Here is a 21,975-nt window from a genome sequence, read left to right as displayed (position 1 = left end):
TTAATCATGCTTTCATTTTTTAAATGCCAAATTAAAAACAGAAAAAGAGAACAAAAACCCACAGTAATACAAGAAAAAAATAGTTTACTAGCCAAGCAAAAAGCAAATACACACTCTCACATATTTACATGGTCCTATATGGATTTATGATGTGCTTTAAAATAAATCTAAAGTATACTTAGTTTTAAGAAGAGTCTTAGATATATGTTCTTGAATTTAAAAAAGGGCTTTGTCCTACCAAATGCGATAATTTTCTACAAGTTATGTTATCAAAGATACTAAATAACTTTAGGCAATTTTATACTCTCAGTGAAGCTTCCCTGAGTGTATAAAATTGCCTTAAGTTATTTAATAAGTGGCATAAAAACAATATTCATTAGGCCTTGATTTATACGTTCACGGACATTTTTTATAATTTAGAAGATAAAGATTTATCCACTTGAGGTAAAGTTTAAGACATAAATGACGAGTGACCTAAACCTGGGATCTTGTGGGGGCTATTCTGGCTTTTTATTGTTGTAGAGCACACAGGGGACAATGTATGTGCAAGTGTATTCTGGGTAAGGCTCAGTTCCCTTTTCTTCCACTCAGAAGCAGAAAGTGAGATTTATGTTATCAAAGAGATCATCTTTTGTAGTTTATATTGTTGGTGGTCGACTGCTCATGCCTCTCTCGTCCTCTAGATGATTGTACAGTTTAGAAAGAGTCCATGCAGTCGGGCTTAAGGCGTCAGCTCCTGGCTGGAGAGCCTGTTCTCTGGGAAGCCTGCGGCTACTCCCAGGAGGACAGCTACACATGAGTGACGCCCCTGGTGTCCCTTGCCTGTCTGTCCTCCTGAGTTGGGGACAATGAGAGAGGAAGAGTAGTAGAGAGGTGCAGAGCGTGTCTTCCCAGCGTCGAGGGTGGAAATTCTGGGTCTTAGTGGTTCCCAGGAAGGTGCACTGCTGCAGGCTTGGGGGTGTCACTGGGACACATTTCCAGCTGCTGGCTAAACACCAGGGTTTCTTATCAGTAGAAGGCGCAGTGATGAGAAGGTAAAAAGAGAGTGCCATTGAGGAATGTTGATACAGGAAACATGGCGACACAGAGGAGGTGCTGTGAAGTTCCAGAAGATAGACCAGTTGCCGAGCAAAATAACGCACATTGACTTCTTAATTTATTTTTATTTTTATTTTTGGGTACTGGGCATAGAACTCGGGGGCACTTGACCACTGAGCCACATCCCCAGCCCTAGTTTGTATTTTATTTAGATACAAGGTGTCACTGAGTTGCTTAGTGCCTCACTTTTGCTGAGGCTGGCTTTGAACTCTGAATCCTCCTGCCTCAGCCTCCCAAACTGCTGGGATTACAGGCATGTGCCACCTCACCTGGCTTAATTTTTATTTTTAAAAGTTATCCAAGTGATAAACTCCTTATAGAAGGCTTAAGTTTAATGTATTATTATCTAAAGCTTTTGCTATTTTGGGTGTTATACAGTGTTGCATTAATAGTTTTAACTGGATCAAGGAATAAAAAGTAAAATGGAATGTTACCATAATTTTGAAAAATAGTCTTATTAACTATTGCTTAGGATTTTCTAGGCCTTTTCTTCTGACAGTTGACTCAAAATAATTCAAGTTGAATTAGGTCTTATACATTCATCTGCATTATTGATTTCCCACAAAGAGATTTTTAAAAAATGGGCTTCAAATTGATTCTGTAGCTAATTTAATGGTTAAAGGTGTTCCTGAAATAATATTGATTCCATCTACATTGTGAGCACTAGGGGGCCTCATAAGATCAGCAGTTGGAGGCCCTGTTTTTTTAATTCTGAATACAAAGTTTAGGAAGGGGCATATTTAAATTCTAAGATCCTGTTCATCTTGCTGAAAAGTCTAGCTCTTAGGAACAGTTTTAATTCATGATCCATAATGAAAACACAAGATTTAAGAGATAAAAAGAAGATTTCTTTGTAGCTACAGGCTTTGGTTTTAGAGGCTGTATATAATACAGAATGAGACATTAAGAAAAGTGTCATGGGGTCAATTTACCAAGAATAATTTTGAATTTATATGCATCTAATATTGGAGCACCTAAAACACAAAGCAATTATTAGTAGGTCTGAAGGGAGAAGTAGATAACCATACAATAATCATAGAGGACTTTAATATCCCACTTTCAACAATGGGTAGATCATGCATACAAAACATTAACAGGGGAACGTTGAATTTGGACTACAGTTTAGTTCAGCGGCATCTAACAGACATGTACAAAATGTTCTATTCAAAAGTAGCATGACACACATTCTTATTTTTTTTGAGAGAGAGAGAGAGAGAGAGAATGAATCTTTTTTGTAGATGGACACAACACAATGCCTTTATTTTTTTTTTATGTGGTGCTGAGAATCGAACCCAGGTCCCAGGCATGCTAGGTGAGCACTCTACCACTGAGCCACAATCCCAGCCCATGACACACATTCTTAAGTGTATATGGAATGTTCTCTAGGATAGATAATATATTAAGTCACGAAACAAAACAAATTTAGGAAGACAAATTACATCAAGTGACTGAATGGCATGAAATGAGAAATCAACAACAGGAGGAAAATTGGAAACTTTATAAATATGTGTAAATTAAAATAACCAGTGGGTCAAAGAATAAAACAAAAGGGAAATTTAAAAAGACCTTGAGACAAATGAAAATGGAAATGCAATGTACCAAAACCTGTGAAATGCAGCAAAAGTAATTCTAAGAGGAAAGTTTATATTACACATCAAAAAACTAGAAAAGAACAGCTAAACCCAAGAAAATAATAAAGGTGATGGAAGAAATGAATAAAATAGGCAATTGAAGAGCTATAGAATAAATTGACAAACTGATAAGTTTTTTTAAATAAAATTGATAGAGACTTAGCTAGATTAAGCAGAGGGACCTCATATAAAGTCTGAAATAAAAGTGGAGACATTATAATGGATACCTCAGAAATAAAAGGAATCACAAGGGACTATTATGAACAAGTATGCTCACAGATTAGATAGCTTAGAGGAAATGGATAAGTTCCTAGAAACATACCAATGTTTAATCAGGAAGAAATAGAAGGCCGGAACAGACCGATAACAAATAGACTGCAGCAGTAATTAAATGCCTCCTCCAAAAGAAAAACCCAGGACCAGATGGCTTCATAGCTGAATTCTACAAAGTATTGAAGGAATCAATGCCAGATTTCTTAATATTCCCCCAAAAAGACCATGTGGGAGGAGGAACTAGAGGGATTTTTTTCCAAACTCATGTAATGAGGCCAGTGTTACCCTAATACCAAAACCAGACACAAGAACGCTGTTGGCCAGCGGCTCTGATGATGAGCACACTTGCAGAAGCCCTCGATAAAATTCTAGCAAACAGGATCCAAACATGTATCAAAGATTGTGTGTCATGACCGAGTGGGATTTATTCCTGGGATGCAAGGTTGGTTTAACAGATGCACATCGGTCAGCATGACATACTGGGTAACAGAAGGAAAAGTAAAAACTACCGACCACCTTGATAGATGCTGGAAAAGTTATTGACAAAGTTTGACATCTTTTCTTTTTTATTTTTGCAGTACTGGGGACTGAACCCAGAGCCTTGTACATTTGAGGCAAGCACTCTACCAACTGAGCTATATCCCCAGCCCTCAATATCTTTTCTTGATAAGATGTTCAACAATTTAGGTGTAGAAGAAAATTTCTTCAATGAAGGCCATTTTTTAAAGTCCATAGCTAACATCATAATCAGTGGAGGAAAACAAAGTTTTTCTTTAAGATCTGGTACATGGCAAGTTTGCCCTGTTGCTTCTGTTCAACACAGTACTGGAGGTGGTAGGGATGTCATTTCTTTTTCTTGTCTGATTGCTTTTGATAGTACTTCCCATACTATGTTAAAATGTTCATACTAAGGGATAGGAAAAAGGGGAATTGAAGATAGAAATCAAACTCCTCACATGTATGATTTTGTCAGAATGAACCCAACTACAATGTATGATGAATAACATATGCTGTATATGATGTTATCAGAATATATATAAATGTAAAATAATTTATACTACCTCAAGCAACATGCAAGTTCCGTGTAATCCCTCTTAAAATTCTAATGCCATTCTTCACAGAAATAGAAAAGGCATCCTATAATTTATATGATACCACAAAAGACTGAGTAGCCAGCGAAGTCTTGAGAGAGAAAAAATTGGAGGGTATCACACTCCCTGGTTTCAGTTATATCATAAGCCATAGCAATCAAAATGCTATAAAATAGACACATAGACCAATAGACCAGAATAGAGAGCCAAGAAGTAAACCCAGTGCACGCTGTCAGCAAGGACACCTAGAAGACGCATGTGGGAATAAGAGTCTGTTCAACTAAAGATACCAGGAGAACTGGATATCCACACGCAGAAAAACCTGAACTCTCTGCCATGCATAAAAATCAACAAAGAATGTGTTAAAGACTCGAATGCAAGAACTGAAACATAAATCTCCTAGAAGGAAAACATAGAGGGAAAGCTCCTTGACATTGGCTTTATTTTTTTTAATTTAATTTTTTTATTATTGGTTGTTCAAAATATTACAAAGCTCTTGACATATCATATCTCATACATTTGATTCAAGTGGGTTATGAACTCCCATTTTTTTCCCCGTATACAGATTGCAGAATCACATCGGTTACACATCCACTTTTTTACATAACTGCCATACTAGTGTCTGTTGTATTTTGCTGCCTTTCCTATCCTCTACTATCCCCCCTCCCCTCCCCTCCCCTCCCCTCCCCTCCCCTCCCATCTTCTCTCTCTACCCCATCTACTGTAATTCATTTCTCTCCTGGAAGGAGACCCTCATCGTTATACAAAATTACATATAAGAGGAAGTGAGGGGAAAGGGGAAAAAAAAAAGGGACGTTGGCTTTAGCAATGACTTTTTGAACATTGTGACAAAACCAAAAGCAGACAAGTAGGACCATCAACCTAATCGTTTCTGCACAACAAAGAACAATGAGCAAAGTGAAAGGGCAGATCAGGGATGGGAGAAGACATTGTGAACATACCTGGTGAGGTGCTGATATCCCAAATATAAGGAGCTGTATATCTTGACAACTAAAACAAACAAACAAACAAAAACTGATTTTTTTTTTAAATGGGCAAAGGACCTGCTGAATAGACATTTCTCCCAAGGGATGTGAAAGGTGCAGAACATCCCTAATCATTAGGGAAACGCGTATCTAAACCGCAGTGAGATACTGTCTCACACCTGTTAGGATGGCTGCTATCAATAAGACTCAAGAAAGTGTGTTGAGGAGGAAAGGGAATCCTTGTATGGTATTGGTGGGAATGTAAATTGGTGTAACCATTACAGAAAACTGGGAGTTCATCAAAAAGTAAAAATAGGAGTACCATATATCCCAGCAATCCCTTTTGGGCATATATTCACAGAGAATGAAATCAGCACCTTGTGGAGATATCTGCACTCCATGTTCACTGCAGCATTGACTGCGATAGCCAAGATACCGGAGTAAACCATTCATCAGATGAATGGATAAAGAAACCGTGATACACACACACATACACACACACACACACACGCCCATATGCACACAATGCAGTGTCACTCAAGCTTAAAAGATCCTGCCATTCATGACAATCTGGATGAACCTGTAGGGCATCATTCTGCTGAATGAAATTAGCAGAAACAAGTTAGTAGAAACAAACGTAGAAGGGCAGTTATGGAGAGTAGGGCTAGGGATGGGGGCAGAAGATGGGGGGATGTGGGTCAAAGGAACCAAGTTGCAGGTCCAGGACCTAATTATAGCCCGAGGACTGTATTTAATAATGTTGCTTTGTGTACTGGAAGTGAGCTAAGAATAGATTTTGACTGCTCTTGTCACAGAAAGAGGGAGAGGGAATAACTTACTCAATTGAAGTGACCATCTAGTCTGTCTATCAAACTTTCACGTCACGTACCTAAAGCGTCTGTAGTTCCCACTCAGTTCTGCAGTGACTGCACAGTCCCCTCGCGTGCTGTTGGCTGTCACTGTGCCAAGGTCACTGTTCATTCACTCAGCGGCTACCTTTCTCTTGGCCCTGTGAAAACTTGCCGACTTCTGATAGCTGAAGTAATTATGGAAACCTCCCCCTTCACCTGCCCACTTCAAAAAGAACAAATTAAGCCCCAAACTCTGTTTACTCTTCTTGCCTTTAGTTTTTGAGTCACTCTGCACAGCCCTTTTTTGCTTGTGGAGGTGGTTGGAGCCTGGTGGTGAAGCTCCTGGAGCCTCATCTCCTCCAGCCTCCCTGCTTCTCCCCTCCTGGGGTCTCCCTCCAGCCGAGTCCAGCCATGCACACATTTCATGCACCATCCGTGCGGTTTCCTTACGTCTCCCCCTCCCCAGCCATCCGCTCCTTCCCATCAAGGCCGGTCAGGGTTCTTCTCACTTTTTATTTTTGGGGGACTGGGGATTGAACTCAGGGGCACTTTACCACTGAGATACATCCCCAGCCTTTTTTGTTTTGTTTTTTTGAGACTGGGTTTCACTAAGTTGCTGGGGCTGACCTTGACCTGTTTCAGGGATTATAGGCACGTGCTGCTGCCCCTGGCTAGGATCCTTCTCACTTTTTAAGGCCAACTTCATAGATTTTCCTAATCTTAGTGATCTTTTCTGCTCTGAATTCCAATAACATTTTTTTTTAAAACCAGGGATTGAGTTTAGAGGCACTTAACCACTGAGCTACATCCCCAGCCCTTTTTATATTTTATTTTGAGAACAGGGTCTCAGTAAATTGCTTAGGGAGGCCTCACTAAGTTCCTGAGGCTGGCTTTGAACTTTTGATCTTCCCGCCTCAGCCTCCAAAGCCTCTGGGATTATAAGCATGTGCCACTACACCTGGCTCCAATATCACTTTATTGGCACTCCTTTTCTGACATTCTTTAAATTTAGCCAGTGATTGTAGCTTTTTGTATAAATACAGGATTTCCCTTTGTGCTGGTATAAGCTTTTTGAGGACAATATAGTTTTTATTTTATTCTCTGTAGTATCCTATAATACCATATATGTAGTAGGTGGTAAATAAATAGCACTTCACCAAACACTTTATTCATTTTGAAAGTGCTCTAGAAGTAATTTGGGAAGTGTTATATGTGTTCATAGAAACAGAAGATAGATAACTCTTGGAATGATTTGGCACAATAACTGTCCAACAATATAATGGACTATAGCAAAAAAATACTTTTGATGATGACATAGTATCAGGGAGATTCTTGCCAAAGCAGAAAGTATATAAAGATTATTGCTGCAGGAAAAAAAAAAGGGTAATATATCACCAGAAAAGATCTATTTCAAATGGAAACAGGAGAGGAAATAGTAACCTAAGCTCTGGATTATGAGATTATGATATATTTTTGCTTGTGGAGGTATTTCGAGCCTCCACAGAAGCATTTCTATATTCACTTGGTAATTTTTTTTTGGGGGGTGCTGGGAATTGAACTCAGGTCCTCACATATGTAGGCAAGTTCTCTACGCCTAAGCTGCATCCCAAGCTGTTTTAATTTTTTATTTTAAGAAGGGGTCTCTTCTCATTTAACTAAACTCGCCTCAAACTTGCAATCCTCCTGCCTCAGCTTCCTCACTAGCTAGCATTGTAGGCATGCACCATTGCACAGCCATGCAAAACCCTTCAGACATCCAGTAATCTTCAGAAGCTATTGAACTTAACATTGGGCCAGTAACTGAAATACTTGTACATACTGATTCTTGCCCTTTCTTTCTTGTTTACATAACTTTTTTAAAAAAAATTTATTAGATGTTGATGGACCTTTATTTTATTTATTTGTATGTGGTGCTGAGAATCGAACCCAGTGCCTCACACATGCTAGCAAGTTCTCTTCCACTGAGCTACAACTCCAGCCCCCTTGTTTACATAACTTTTAAGAGTATTTTTAAAATTCCTTTTCAATACTTATAGCTATATGGCTGTATATCGTAAGTATTACTTATTTTTGCAGTACTGGGGATGGAACCCGGGGCTGTGCTACTACTGAGCTACTGCATCCTAAACCCTTTTTATTTTATTTTGAGACTGAATCTGGCTAATTGCCCAGGCTGGCCTCAAACTTACAATCCACCTGCCTCAGGCTCCCAAGTAGTTGGAATGATAGGTGTGTGCTTCTACACCTGGCATGTAGTATTTATAGACTTGAATAAACTATCAGCTTCTAACTTTTTAGGCAAGATCTGAGAAGCAAAATTTGATTCATTTCCTATTCTTCAAGGTTAGCTTTAAAAAGGTGGCTTAGTTAAAGCTGTAAGTGCAATAGTAATCAGCTTACAGTTATTTTAATCCTGTGAGACTTACAGGGATATCACTTAGTTATTTACAGGGCATTCTAGAGCACTACTGCCTTGATTTGTTGATGTGAGTAGAATCTTAAATTATCCTTGAGAGTCACTGTGCTTGAGTGATTTTTAGTATTGTTCCATCTTAAAGTGATTTCTAGAATGTCAGTTCCCTAAGAAATTGTGAGGATTATTAATGCGCATTGAGAAAAACTTGTTTGCAAATGCCTGTTGCTTTGGGGTGTGTGTGTGTGTGTGTGTGTGTGTGTGTGTTGTGCAGTTTTGGGTACTGAACCCAGGATCTTACTCATGCTGGGCAAGTGCTCTACCATGCTTTGTTGTTCACACAGAAGTAGCTAATACATGAAATCTGTCACTCATAATAGGTACATACTTCAGAAGAATTTGGGATGAAAACAAATGAATGCTATTAAAGAAATCATACAATAGTGGTTGAAAAATGCCCCTGTGTTAGTAAGCTTTTCATAGCTGTCACAAAACACCTGACAAGAGCAACTTAGAGGAAGAAAGATTTATTTTGGCTCATGATTTCAGAGGATTCAGTCTATGTCCATGGTCTGCCAGGTCGTGGTGGAAACATCATGGTGGAATGAAGTAGTGAAGGAAAACTGCTCAGCTCATGGCCACCAGGAAGCACAGAGAGAGGAAGGGCCCTTCCAGGGCACGCCCTAGTGACCTACTTCCTCCAGCCAGGTGACACCTGACATAGTTCATTCAGCCAGCAGTGGATTAATCTTTTTCATGAATGAATCCATTTTGATGGATCAGTTGGATTAGTCAATGGATTAGATCAATAAATTGATTAATTATGCTAGTTAAAAAAACACCGGAATATCTTTACTAGATTTCACTTGTTAACATTTTACCCCATTTGTGTTATCTTTTCTATTTATGTATATGTATGTGTGTATATATGTGGTTTTTGACAGTGACTTTTAAAAACTATTTATTTTCTTTAATTATATAAAACAGCAGAATGCATTTTGATTCCTTGTACACAATTGCAGCACAAGTTTTCATTTCTGTGTACACGATGTAGCATTGTACCATATGTGCAGTCATAGACATTTTTAAAGATTATTTCCAATGTTAGAATTTATTTCCATTTAAATTTAAAATTTATTTTCTATTGTTAGAATTTCTAAAAATTGGGTATCACATCCATGCAATTCTCCTTTTTAAAGTGAACAATTCAATGGCCACTATAACTGTGACTTAATTCCAGAACATTTTCCTTACCCTGAAAGAAACCTGTCACCCTTTTGGAGTACTCCTCATTTCCTCCTTCCCCGATAATCTGTTTTCTTTGGATTTGCTTATTCTGAGCATTTCATACAAATGGCATCAGACGGTATGTGACCTTTTATGTCTTAGATGATGTTTTCAGGGTTCATCCATATTCTAGCATTAACCCGTATTGAGTCTGAGTGCTGAATAGTATTTCATTGTGTGGATCAACAATATGGCTCAGTAATGTGAAGTATCTCCATTCACCATCTGAGAGAGATTTGGGTTGCTTCCCCTTCTGGGGTTTTATGGATGCTGCTGCTAGGAACATCCCAGTCAAGTTTTTGTGTAAATGTGTGCTCAGTTCCCCTGGGTGTACGCTGAGGAGTAGAACTGGTGGGGTCGTGTGGGAAGGGTTTAACTTTTTGTGGAACTACCCACTCTTTATTTTAATATTTTTTAAGTTGTAGATGGACATAATACCTTGGTTTTATTTATTTATTTTTATGTGGTGCTGAGGATCGGACCCAGTGCCTCACAGGTGCAAGTGCTCCCCCCTAAGCCACAGCCCCAGACCCCCAGTCATTCTTTTTCTTTCCTGAGACATTTTCCCCGCTCTTTGAAAACACAGGACAGTGATTCTGGGCCAGGGTGGGTGCTTTTCAACTTCAGATGTCTGTCTAGAGGGTGACCGCTGGGGACGATTTCTTTAGAGTCTGGCGTGCTGCTCCTGTTTTGACCTGACGTGACCTGACCTGCAGAGTAGTGCTTTTCATCTCTGTCTAGTGGTTTTAGTTTCTTTTTGGTCCCATAGAGAGATCGCTGGTCACTGCAGTTGTTTTAGGAGGTAGGAGTGCTTCCTCATTGGAATATTGTTTACCCTTATCTAATGATTTATGAGGAAAACGGAATCCATTCAACAAATGAAGGTTTTTTTCATCTTTTGAAAAACACTGGAGAAAATGAGACAGAATGTAGCATTAGTCATATTCCTTTAAATGGAAGAAAATGTAAAAATGAGTTTTGTTAGTATAATTAATTGGAATTGGTGGTGGCAAATCCAGATAGCCATGGGAATGAAATTTGTTTAAATGTTATTTTAATATCTGTAGTAATTGCTGTTCTATCGTACCTGATAGAAAAAGTGGAAAAAAATTGAATTTCTATCTGGTTCAGGCATCTTTAGTCATAGGTAGGAAGATCTTAAATGTCTTCAGAAGCTAAATAAATGAAAATTAAAGATAAGAATTGAGGTAAGGATTGCTGAATTCTGTTAGATAATAGAAAAATTAAGTAACATTTAATCTAGGCTGAAGGCTACAAACAATGACTGTGAGATCAACCTTTCTTGAAGTTATAAAATCATTACTAAACACAATATGTATTAAAGTTATCAAGAAGAATCCAGGGTATCCTGTCTGAAATCTTAAAAATAAAACTTTGATCAGCTAAAATGCTATCACCAAAAATGTCTTGGGATGATATCTAAGTGTTTAAATAAAGGATATGCAACTTCCAACCATGGGGAGATTTAAATTTAAATATAAAAATATTTGCAAGTCAAACTCATGGAATTACTAATTTTATGCTAAAGAGGCAGCACGTATTTATTTTATATACTTACAACAGCCTACTAGAGCAATATGTCAGTCTCCTAATTCCATTTCAAAATTTATAATTAAGTAATTGACTTATTGTAGTTTTTAAATAGATTTCTTACCAAATTTGTTTACATTATATGAATATTTACAAAAACTTAAGTCACCATATCTATACATTTAGTTTATTGGATTTATAGGTTAAGTACTTGAAAACTTCTGTAAGATAAAGTGAACTTTCTATGTAGAAAGTTTCAGAGTTCCAGTGGAATCAGATATTCTACCTGATTCTTGGTTGGTTGCTGGACACGATGGGTACCATGTTCTTGGGTGTCTGATGGTTTTCTGCATGTGGAATGTTGGACTTGATTCTCATGTGCAGCCATTTGTGAACTAGCTGAAGCTTGCTAAGCCTGATTTAAAGTTACTTTGAGGCAGGTCCATAGCAGACTTTATTCTAGGGCTAGTCCTACTAGAAGGATGTGACCTTTTTCAGGTCTCTGCTGAAAGCTCTCAGTGTTCAAAGAGACCTCTCCTCTCTTGGGGGTTAGATCTTGAATGACTTCCAGACCTTTGTGAACTCTGGGAAATCTTCAGTTTACAATTGCCTGGTGGTTCTTGGCCAGCCTTGGCGCTCACCCCGAGTGTACATGGCTCACCGCTTGGGTCTCAAGCTTGCTCTGACAGCTGCCTCTTCTGTGGATTCTGCCTTGTCCATTCCTGCTGCTTTAGCAGCGCTCTGCCAGAGTTCTCCCCCCCCCCCCCCGGTGCTGTGGTCTGTATGTGTTGGGGTTCTTGGAGTGCTCATCTCTTGTCTTCCCCTTCCCTCAGGGATCCTGGTCTGGTAAGGTCCGTTGTCAAGTGCCTGAGAACAGTGCACACGCATATTTTAGACATTTAAGAAAGCACATTTAAAATTTTGTTTAGAGATGGCATAAATCATGAGCACCAAACAGGACAAATGGCCAGATCCAAAGTCAATGAAGTAGAGAGGTTTTCTCTATATGTAGATAAGTCCAAGGATGGAGAGGGAATGAATAATTGTGATCAAGTGAGATTCTTCACAGACAAGGGTAACAAAGTCTTGGTAATCTGCTGAACGTTAATCTTTTATTGTTGTTCTTGAAATCCTTAGATGTATTATTGCTGTTCTCATGTATGTCACACAGCTGTTTTGTGATAAACATTTGTGAATTGAAGTGTTAGTTTTCTGTTACATAATTAAATTTTTAAATTTTGCCTACAGTTCTATTTTTTTGCAATTTTATAGAACATGTAAGGCATGTCGATATGTTTGCTTGCGTCGCTTCTTCTAGTAAACTCATACTCTCGATAATTTGTATTTGCTACTGAGAGAGAAGACAAATTGAAATGTCTCTTTTTTCTTAATTTTAGAGACCTATTACTACGTTTCTCCACTAGTTGGTGCCTTTTTCTTGGCCCTAACTCCTATCTGGATTATAATAGCTGCCAAACATCCAGCTACGAGGACAGTTCTCCACTCAGGCTGGGAGCCCGTCATCACGGCGATGGTGATAAGTAGGTTAGTGCTAAAGTGTGTGTGTATGTGTGTGCATATTTCAAAATGGCCTGTTTTTATTTCTTGGATTAATCATTTTATATAGCCATTTCATAATTCTCTCAGGTAATAAGGGAAGTTACAGAAGTTATTGAAATCAGTAGATGTGCTGAAACTATCGGCCATGAATTTCAAACTTCTCTTCAACAAGAGCCTTACTGGATGGATAAATAAAATTGTGTGTGTGTGTGTGTGTGTGTGTGTATGTTTGTATTTAACCCAACAAATACATTACTTATTTTTTTAAATATATATTTTTAAGTTTCTGATGACCTTTATCTATTTATTTCTTTATTTATATGTGGTGCTGAGACTCAAATCCAGTGCCTCACACATGCCAGGCAAGTGCACTATGGCTGAGCCCCAGCCCCAGCCCCAGCCCAAGACATTACTTACTTTGAATAGTAAGTTGTAAGTGTCAGAAAGCCTTGGAAATGTACATGCCATTTGACTCATCCAGGATTCTGACAGACTTAAAAATATAATTGAAGATATATGCAAAAGATATAATTGCAAACATTCTCATCACAGTGGAGTTTTTAATAAGAAAAAATTTAACAACTTTAAATTCTAGCATCCAGATATCGATTAAATAAACTGTAGTATAGTCATAAAATAGAATATTAGCCATTAAAAAGAACATTATAGAAATACTAGAGAGTAACTTAGAAAAGAGTATGGATTTCCTATAAACATGGTAAATTAAGACACATTTGTCTTTTTCTTCCCTGAAACTACTAAGATGACGAAAAACAAAAATGCTGTGAGACCATGGAGACAAAGGGGAACTCAGAGAGGGTAGCAGGTGAGATTCTCCAAACATTGAAAGATAGAAATCAGAGCAATCGTGGGTAACAAACAGGCCGAAAGGAAACAGCTGGAAGTAGGCATCTTTTAGGAGCAAACTGGTGGGACTCTCAGAAACCCAGGGAGGCGGAGGACATAGAGGCATCGGTTCTCCTGAAAGCTGGAGTGAAGGTCGGGGGAAAGCGTAAGGAACAGTTAGACCCCAGGCTGAATGCCGCCTCCCCCTTGGCAGAAGGAACCCTGGAGAGGCTACATCAGAGAGGCTCCAGGTGCCAGGACGCCTGCGCAGGTGAGGAGTGGATCAAGCACTGTCTGGAAGAGAGGAAGAGGAGGGGAAGGTCCACGGGGACTGGAGAGAGTCACCCACTTCCTTTTCTCTGTTCATAAAATCCTGGTGATGAGGCTATGCCTCCAGGCCCAAAGAAAAAAAGTTAATTATTTCTGAGGAAACTTATCAGCACAAAAGAAAATACCTGCAGATACTGACCCTTATTGTCCCTGTGGTGGAAGGGCTGCAAGGCCACATGGTGATAGACTGCCCATGTCTCCAGAGCTACACGAACACTGTGCGGGGCCCTGAGGGAGCAGCAGGCAGGAAGCATGGCCAGGCATGTGGTGAAGGCCTCCAGTATGCAAAACCGACTAACATAGGTACTCAAAGAAGGGCAAGAGCTCATCAAAAAACCATCATCGTGTCCTCAGACTAAGACATGCTGTGACATCCAGAATGTCAGAACCGACTATTAGGGGGAAAAAAAAAGAGGCAGGAAGCACTCCTGCCTCCAGAAGCAGATGAACTCTCCTGGACAGTAGAGAGCAAAGAGGTGGACAATAGGAGGCAAATGATAAGGAGAGAAAATTACCTGGAACCTGGTTTCCAAATTGAAAGGGCCATCTAGTGTGCATGTCGTCATAAATCACAAGTTCCAGAAAAAGGAAGTTACACATAAAGGTCTGGGTATTGTTATGCCAGATTCGTGGGACCCCAGTAGACCTCCAGGAGCGGAATCTGATGCAATCACACAAGAGTCTTTATTGCAAGCTCCAGCCTGGACTCACAACCGTTTCCAACGCAGCAGTCCCAGGGAGTGAGTCCCTATCCTTTGTTCAGGGAGATTTTATAGGTTTGGGGGGATACTCTATGCGTCACAAAATCACACAGCGGGAAAATCAAACAACGACTCTTAACATTGATTAGCACATTCACCGGCAGGAACAAGTTGGGTAGGGGTGATTGGCTAGTACAAGAGGGGGATTCATTTGAACTGATTGGTTTAGGCCACGAGGGGTGTACTTGCTGAACTACATGGTTTCCCAACATGTTATCAACCACCATAAACTACTTGGGGGTCATCTGGCATCCCCAGGTATTTTCCCTGTCTTATGCTGATTGGAGGTTGCTAGGGGGTTGCTGTGGGCCCTCACCTAGCCTAACTGAGTCAGGGATATCTGGCGCCCCAGACGCTCCTATTATTTACAGACAAACAACTCAGCAGGGTGGGTATGTACTTAGGAGTCCTCTGTGGGTTTTTCCAAGGACAAGGTCACACCCCCTTCCTTAGGACAGGCCTTGAGGTAGAAGCTGCTGTTATTCATTTTTAAAAATAGAATCACATTAGTTTCTCAGTATCAATATGACATCTAATAGCAATGCCAGAAATGATTTCTTCAAAATTCCAAGGGTTAATTATTTTGGACATAAAACAGTCACAGTATCAAATAAGAGAATGTCCACAGAGCTACACGAACAAATAAAAATTAAAAAAATAAAAAGAAAATTCCGGACAGGCAGGATCTCATAGAATTTAGTTCCCATATGCCCTTTCTGTTTAAGCTGATAAACAGAGTCATCTATCAACGTGAGGAAATAAATCAAGAAAGAACAAAGAACAAGGAGTTCCATTCTGTGACACTGTGTGGTTCCTTTTTCTGTAATGTAGATTGCTTTTTCCAGTGAAATTTTGGAACTTGGTGGTGGTAATAGAACAAGAGGCACGTGAAGGCCCACCCTGGCAGCAGCTGTGCCTGAGATCTGGTGGCCCATGCAGTTGTCAGGAGGGGAGTGGGCATGAGAGGAGATGTCTCTAAGAATTGAGAATCATGGAATTGATTGGATGCCTGACATGTTGATGTATTTAGAGGTATTTCATTGACTTTGCTGCACATTTGAGGCTGAATTAGTAATACATCAGGCAAAGCAAAAGTACATGTGAGGATGTTTTGTACACTAGGCTATGAATAATGATTCCATTGTTATAATAAAATCGACCCTAAATACTTCACCCAAATTATAACATAGCCACATCGGCAGGATGAAGGAGGAAGGGATTTGTGAAAGCTCCAAAGTAGGGAGAGATTATAAGAGGCTAAATCCTCATCTGCCAGAGCAGGAAGTCATTAGAGAAATGTCTAGAATTAAAAATGAGAAATACAAGCTGGAGCATGTTATTTAGAAACCGAATTAAATGCCAGGAGAAACGGCTAAAGAAGTTAAAAAGAACTCCCAGTAGAGGAAAGGATCTGGGCTATGATTTTATTATAAAGCTTTGTGGTCCTTTTAGTTTTCCAATAATGTACCTTTGTTTGATAAAAATAAAATTTAACAGAAACAAAACTTTCACAATTTGATCTAATTTTTATTTTTAAAAATATACATTAAAATGTTTGGGGTGGGGTTGGGGAGATTTGGGTGCAAATATTCATATTTTTTTGTTAGGTCTACTGTATAGCATGGTGGCCAGAGTTGATAAGAATGTATTGTATTTTTCAAAGTATGTGATTGTTATGTGACATTTTGCCATGTTAATTGACTTTGACTCAGCCATTCCACAATGCATACATATTTAAAACATCATTTTGTACAGCATAAATACATGCAATTTTTACTTGTCAATTTAAATAAATAATTAAATAATAAATATATAAATAAAAATATATGCAAAGCTATATACCAACATGCTAACAGTATAACTCTGAATGATATATCTAAGATTGGTTTTTATTTTCTTTTTGTTTGTATTTTCTAAAATTTTTTTAGTAAGTTTCATTACCTGGGTAGCAAAACTATTTACAAATGTTCATGTCATATTTACATTATGAGCTTTGCATTTTGACAGGGAGATTTATTCTTTGACTTATAAGTAGTTACATAAATACACACATAGTACCAACTATATAATGTATGTTATATATACATAGAGTACATATACATATATATATGCTATATATAGTATGTGTATGAATATGTAGTATGTGTTTGTGTATAACACACACACACACACACATACTCTATGGGCTTAACATACTAAATATTTCTAAGGACTATTTTTAGACCCTCTGGTATCCCTTTCTAATGGAACCTCCACAGTTTAAGCATATCAAGCCAAAATTAATTTATTTTTCAAAAGAATTAAAATAATAAGGAAATGATCGTTTCCTAATGTTAACCATCAGGTAGTGGTAAGACATTTGGTCTGATTTTTTTTGGCATGCTAGGCAATAGAGTGCCGTGGGACTGGCGATGCTTTATAGCACATAGGCCAACAGACTGAAGTTGACCCATTAAGGGTGGCCTTGGCCTCCAAGTCCTATTGAGACATTGAGTGTCTGGCTCATTGCTTTATTATATTAAAAATAACTTTGGTTTTTTTTTTAGACTTCTTGGGATCAGTTCTTTCTATGGTTACAACTTATTATTTTAATTTACTGATGATAAGACACGTCTCAGGCATATCTGTTTTCAGCACAATAAAAATCATCCCTTTAAACTGCTTACTTCAAATGTGAAAAGATACTTTTTTTTTTTTAAAGAGCAGGTTTCACTAAGTTACATAGATTACCTTGAATCTGTGCTCCTCCTGCCTGAGCTTCCCCAGAAGCTAGAATTACAGGAGTACACAGCTGCACCTGGCTCAAATAGATATTTTAAAAAATTATTCTATTCAGAGAGTGGTAGGTGATTTCAAATATTAATAAGCATGGAAGGATATAAAATGCTATTAGTCCACTGTTAGTCTCACTCCCTAGAAAAGGACATGGTTAATAATTTCTTAATTTAAAGCATGTACTTATTCTTTCAACAAGTGATTTATATGGAGATCAGAGTCCTGAAATTTGGGGCTATAGCTTATGCCATGTTTTATTTCCAACTTTTTACCGTTTTTCCCCACTTTTAAAAATTGGTGCCTAAGAGTTGTACGTACTGACAGGAATTGTTGTTACATGTTCGTATGTGCCCACAGTACACAATTCCAACTTTTTACTATTGATATTGATTTATATTTTGAATATTTTTATTCTGTTTTTAATGTATGTAAGCATTTTATACTACAAAGTGTCTGTAGGTACAGAACAACTTCAAGTTCCTTTTTCTTCCTCTTTCATAAATTATGTGATTTTATTTCTTTCAGCATTGGGGGCCTTATTCTGGACACAACTGTATCTGACCCAAACTTGGTTGGGATTGTTGTTTACACTCCAGTTATTAATGGTAAGAATTATATGTGCTGTTTTGTGATGATATCAAATCTTTATATATTCTTAGGTGCTAAAGGAGTCTCACATTTTAGGAGATCTATCGTCCCATTCTTTCCACCAACTCCAAGTTGTTATTCAGAAGGGAAATTACCTTCCCTAGTCTCAGAATGTAGGACACATTTTTAGGATGAACTGTTTTTTAATTGAGATATAGGTTTGCTAGGCGTCCCTGACTTGAAGTCTAGTATGGCCTTGGGCCTGTTTGCTAACATGTTATTTTGTTGCTGCTTTTGCCAGTGGGCCTGGGTGGATTAGAATTAGCAAGGTTTAACTATTGCCTGAGTCAGTTCAGTTCATTAAAATCTGTCACTCCTTTGCTGATCCCTTTAAAATCTACCTTGTGTTTTTTCTTATCTGTGAAACAGGAATATAATACTTACATTACAGAGACTTTTTTAATGAATTGCACTTAATAAGATCATTTTAATCCAATCCTACTGGCTTTGGGGATGGCTGTCATTAAATTGGATTTTAATGGTAGCCTAGACCAATATAATTTAAAAAGTAATTCTACCTGAGGAATAACACATCACAGGATATATTACACATTCAATATAAATTACTTTTCTATATTTATGTAAAATAAAATGTCATACAAAGGCAAGTTCTCCAAAAGTCTAATCAAGTTTCTACTGATCATACTAATCTTTGTCTGCCTTATAGTGTCCCACACCCGCATCCTTAAAAGCATCAAGCTGGCTCTTCTCTCTGACCAGGAAATGGCCAGGCATTGTTTATTGGCCCCTTAACAAGACTTCTTCATCCGTTGGTTTATTTACATAACAAGCGCCTCTCCCCACTGTAGGTAAGGTCTCCCTGAAGCCATCCACTAGAGTGATGAGTAGCCTTCCTGACTCACTCCCTGTACCCTGCAAATTAAATGTCACTAAAAGACTGATCTTCCTTAAACTTTGTTTTTATTACATCAGTCATGAGATGAGCTTAGCAGTGGTTTTCTCCTGTGTTTCAAGTCACGATCGACTTCGCCTGGCCTGGCCAGCGTCCAGACCCTTCTTCTGCTCTTGGACTCGGTGTTTCTTCCCAAAGGACACACACAACTTCTTCTGTTATCATTATGACTAGATTCATGTATTGTTCCTGTAAAGGCTGTCTGATTTCCACTGCCTGGAGTGACTCCCAATTTCTGTCTATTAAAATTCTCTTCAGTGAATATTAATTGGAAAATTCATTAGCATAAATATTTTCCAATAATGATTGTTAGAGCCAAATTGAACAACATTTCAGTGAGAAATTTAACTTAAATGGCCACAAGGCCTTTATTCACAGGCTTTAATTAGTATTTCCATTATTTCACTTTTACCTAAGAGACCTCTCTGGAATGTCAGGAAGGGCTGTCTTTGGAAGTCTGGCCATGATACATATCATGGTGATAAAATCCATTTTGTGTCTCAGTGAGGAAACCTCTTAGTTGAGTGTCACACTGAGTTCTTCTGACATTAAATTCCACTCATAAAAAATCTTCATAGAGAGCTGGGGTGTGGCTCAGTGGCAGAGCACTTGTCTCACACATGTGAGGCCCGGGTTGGATCCTCAGCACCACATAAAAATAAATAAATAAAATAAAGGTATTGTGTCAACTACAACTAAAAAGTAAATATTAAAAAAATATCTGCAGAGAAGATTTCCTCCCAATTCCTCAAGTAAGCTGGAGCTTTGGAGAATTGAATTTCCTTTTAAATTTGCTGAGGTGGACTATTTAAGGGACCCCTGTGTTGTTCTCCTCCTCCTGCTCTTTTTTCATCGTTTGCTATTTAGTGAGCCCCAGGAACTCACAGCTCTTTTATGGATACTACATTATCATTTAATCTTCACAAGAAGTAAATTGCCCGATGCCTCGTATCCAGTAAGTGGTGAGTCAGGGTTTAAACCCAGAGCTGCTTGGTCCCTAAACCTGTGTTTCCCCGGCCCTCCACCCCTGAAATTGTACAGCTATTAATTCTTTTCTCAGGTATACAAATACATTGTTTAAACTTTATCTGAATTGATACTGTGATTAGAATATCTCCCGAGACTTACCAGCATCTCTCTAATTATTAGCGTTTTCCAAGTACATTTTGTGGTAACACTAGTTTCTGTGAGTATAACTTGGAAAGGGAGTTCTGTGGTCAGTTTGGTAAACATTAGGTTAAACAGATTTTTCTACTACAGGATTCTTATAGTCTTTATTTTAAAATATCATTTTTGTAAATCTCTGCTTTGGGTACTTCTGCCAGCTCGGGATTAGAATTTCTGGATCCAGCTTTCCTACAGGCCACTTTGGGAACCACTGACCTATGGCTGATGGCCTGCCGTATTTTATCTGTTCAAACAGAAATATACTACTTTACATTTCAGAGAAGAGACCTCGGTCAGGACACGTGAATCGCCACTCTTTCTTGTGTTCTTTTTGGCATACATTCTACGTTGTTATAAATCCTGTAATACATTGTGATTGTGCTTTTAAGAGTTTTTTAAGAAGATAAAGGAGAAGGTGCTATCTTCTGTATTCTCGTGAGGCTGACATGTGCCGCACTTCTCTCTCCTGTGCACATCCATCGGCACCGGGGACCTTCCATTTGCTGGGCCAGTGCCTTCCGTGTTTCTGGAGGGCAGTCTGCGGAGGAGAGAGGCTGTCGGCGCTGGTCTTTCCTTTCTCTCCACCTCTGCTCTTGCCTTTACCACTGTCTGTTAACCCTCTTTGGCCAGTCTCGGAGGAGGGGCTGGCTCTGTCCAAGAGTGACAGGTGCACCTGTGCCACTACAGCTCCGTGGGACCCGCCCTCCACCCGTTATTGTACTCTCCCCTGCCTTCCTCTGTCCATCTTTTCCCTTTGCCTGTGCGTGTGATCAGGTGGCTCCCCATGCCCCTGCCATTCTCGGAGAAGTCCCTTTTATTTCCTTTCACTGGTTTCCGCTTTCTACCTGCCTCTTTTTAAAAAAATATTTATTTTTTAGTTGTAGTTGGACATAATACCTTAATTAATTTATTTTTACATGGTGCTGAGGATCAAACTCAGGGCCCCACATGTGCAGGGCGAACGCTCTACGGCTGAGCCTTTAAGACTCTTTTCTCTGAATCATCCTCTATTCTATCTTCACCTTTTTTTTTTTTTTTGCACCAGGGATTGACCCCAGGGGCACTTAAACTCTCAGCCCTTTTTATTTTTATTTTGAGACAGCGTTTTGCTACTGCACCTGGCTCTCTTCACCGTTTTTGTGAGTGATTTTGTCTAGACCAGAGATTTTCAAAGTGTGGCCCCTGGGATCTAAGAAGGGCAGATTCTCAAGCCTGATGAGGGAGCTCTGAGGTAGAACCTCTCAGCCGATTCTGATAACATATAAAAGTTTGAGGACCGTGTCTTTGTCATGTGGCTTTAGTACTTTATCTCTAGCCCTGAAACATGTTCACTTCCAGACTCACACTTTAAATTAGATGCTTTCATATGAAAGACCGTTATAGCTCCTTAGTGAACTCCCCCTCTCCCCTACACCCACTCTTCCTCTCTGCTTCTGGTATTTCCATCTCCCTGTATCCCAAGCAAAATGCCACACGCTCCTCCTCCATACTCTGCTTTTATGGGCTCTTGAAATACCTTCTGAATGAGTCTCCATGTTCTGTCTGTCGTCCTTTTGTTCAGTGTCTTTCCTGGGTGCATCTGCACAGTGCCTCCCTGCTCCTTCTCTCTTGCCCAGTTTAACCTGTTGTCCGCGTCTGCTGTAAGTTACCTTCCCCCAAAACCTGCTTTTGGCCCTTATTCAGAGCACAGATAGTTTTCTATTTCCTAGAGGATAAAGTACTCAGTGTCACAACATACTGGGCCAATGTGCCCTGACTCAGCCTCCCGGCTCCCTTCCCTGCCACACCACACAC

At 39.0% G+C, this 21,975-nt stretch overlaps 1 protein-coding gene across 8 annotated transcripts in view; it reads left to right on the top strand.

Moving 5' to 3' along the window:
- Window positions 1–21,975, top strand: part of Slc41a2 (solute carrier family 41 member 2) — a 144,774-nt gene that overhangs the window by 54,799 nt on the left and 68,000 nt on the right. For all 8 annotated transcript variants that reach the window (XR_006848514.2, XR_006848510.2, XR_009225440.1 and 5 more), the window contains exons 7-8: window positions 12,579–12,726; window positions 17,979–18,058. Coding sequence is in view for 3 of the 8 variants with exons in the window: in XM_058574299.1 (XP_058430282.1) it covers window positions 12,579–12,726; window positions 17,979–18,058 (228 nt within the window). In the remaining 5 variants the exon portion in view is untranslated. The remainder of the gene's footprint in view (window positions 1–12,578; window positions 12,727–17,978; window positions 18,059–21,975) is intronic.

Source organism: Marmota monax, unplaced genomic scaffold, assembly GCF_021218885.2.
Source record: "Marmota monax isolate L192 unplaced genomic scaffold, Marmota_monax_Labrador192_F-V1.1 WCK01_AAM20220418_F8-fsc00051, whole genome shotgun sequence".
NCBI lineage: Eukaryota > Metazoa > Chordata > Mammalia > Rodentia > Sciuridae > Marmota > Marmota monax.
The sequence above is the reverse complement of the archived record's forward strand: the minus strand, read 5'-3'. Positions and strand labels throughout refer to the sequence as shown.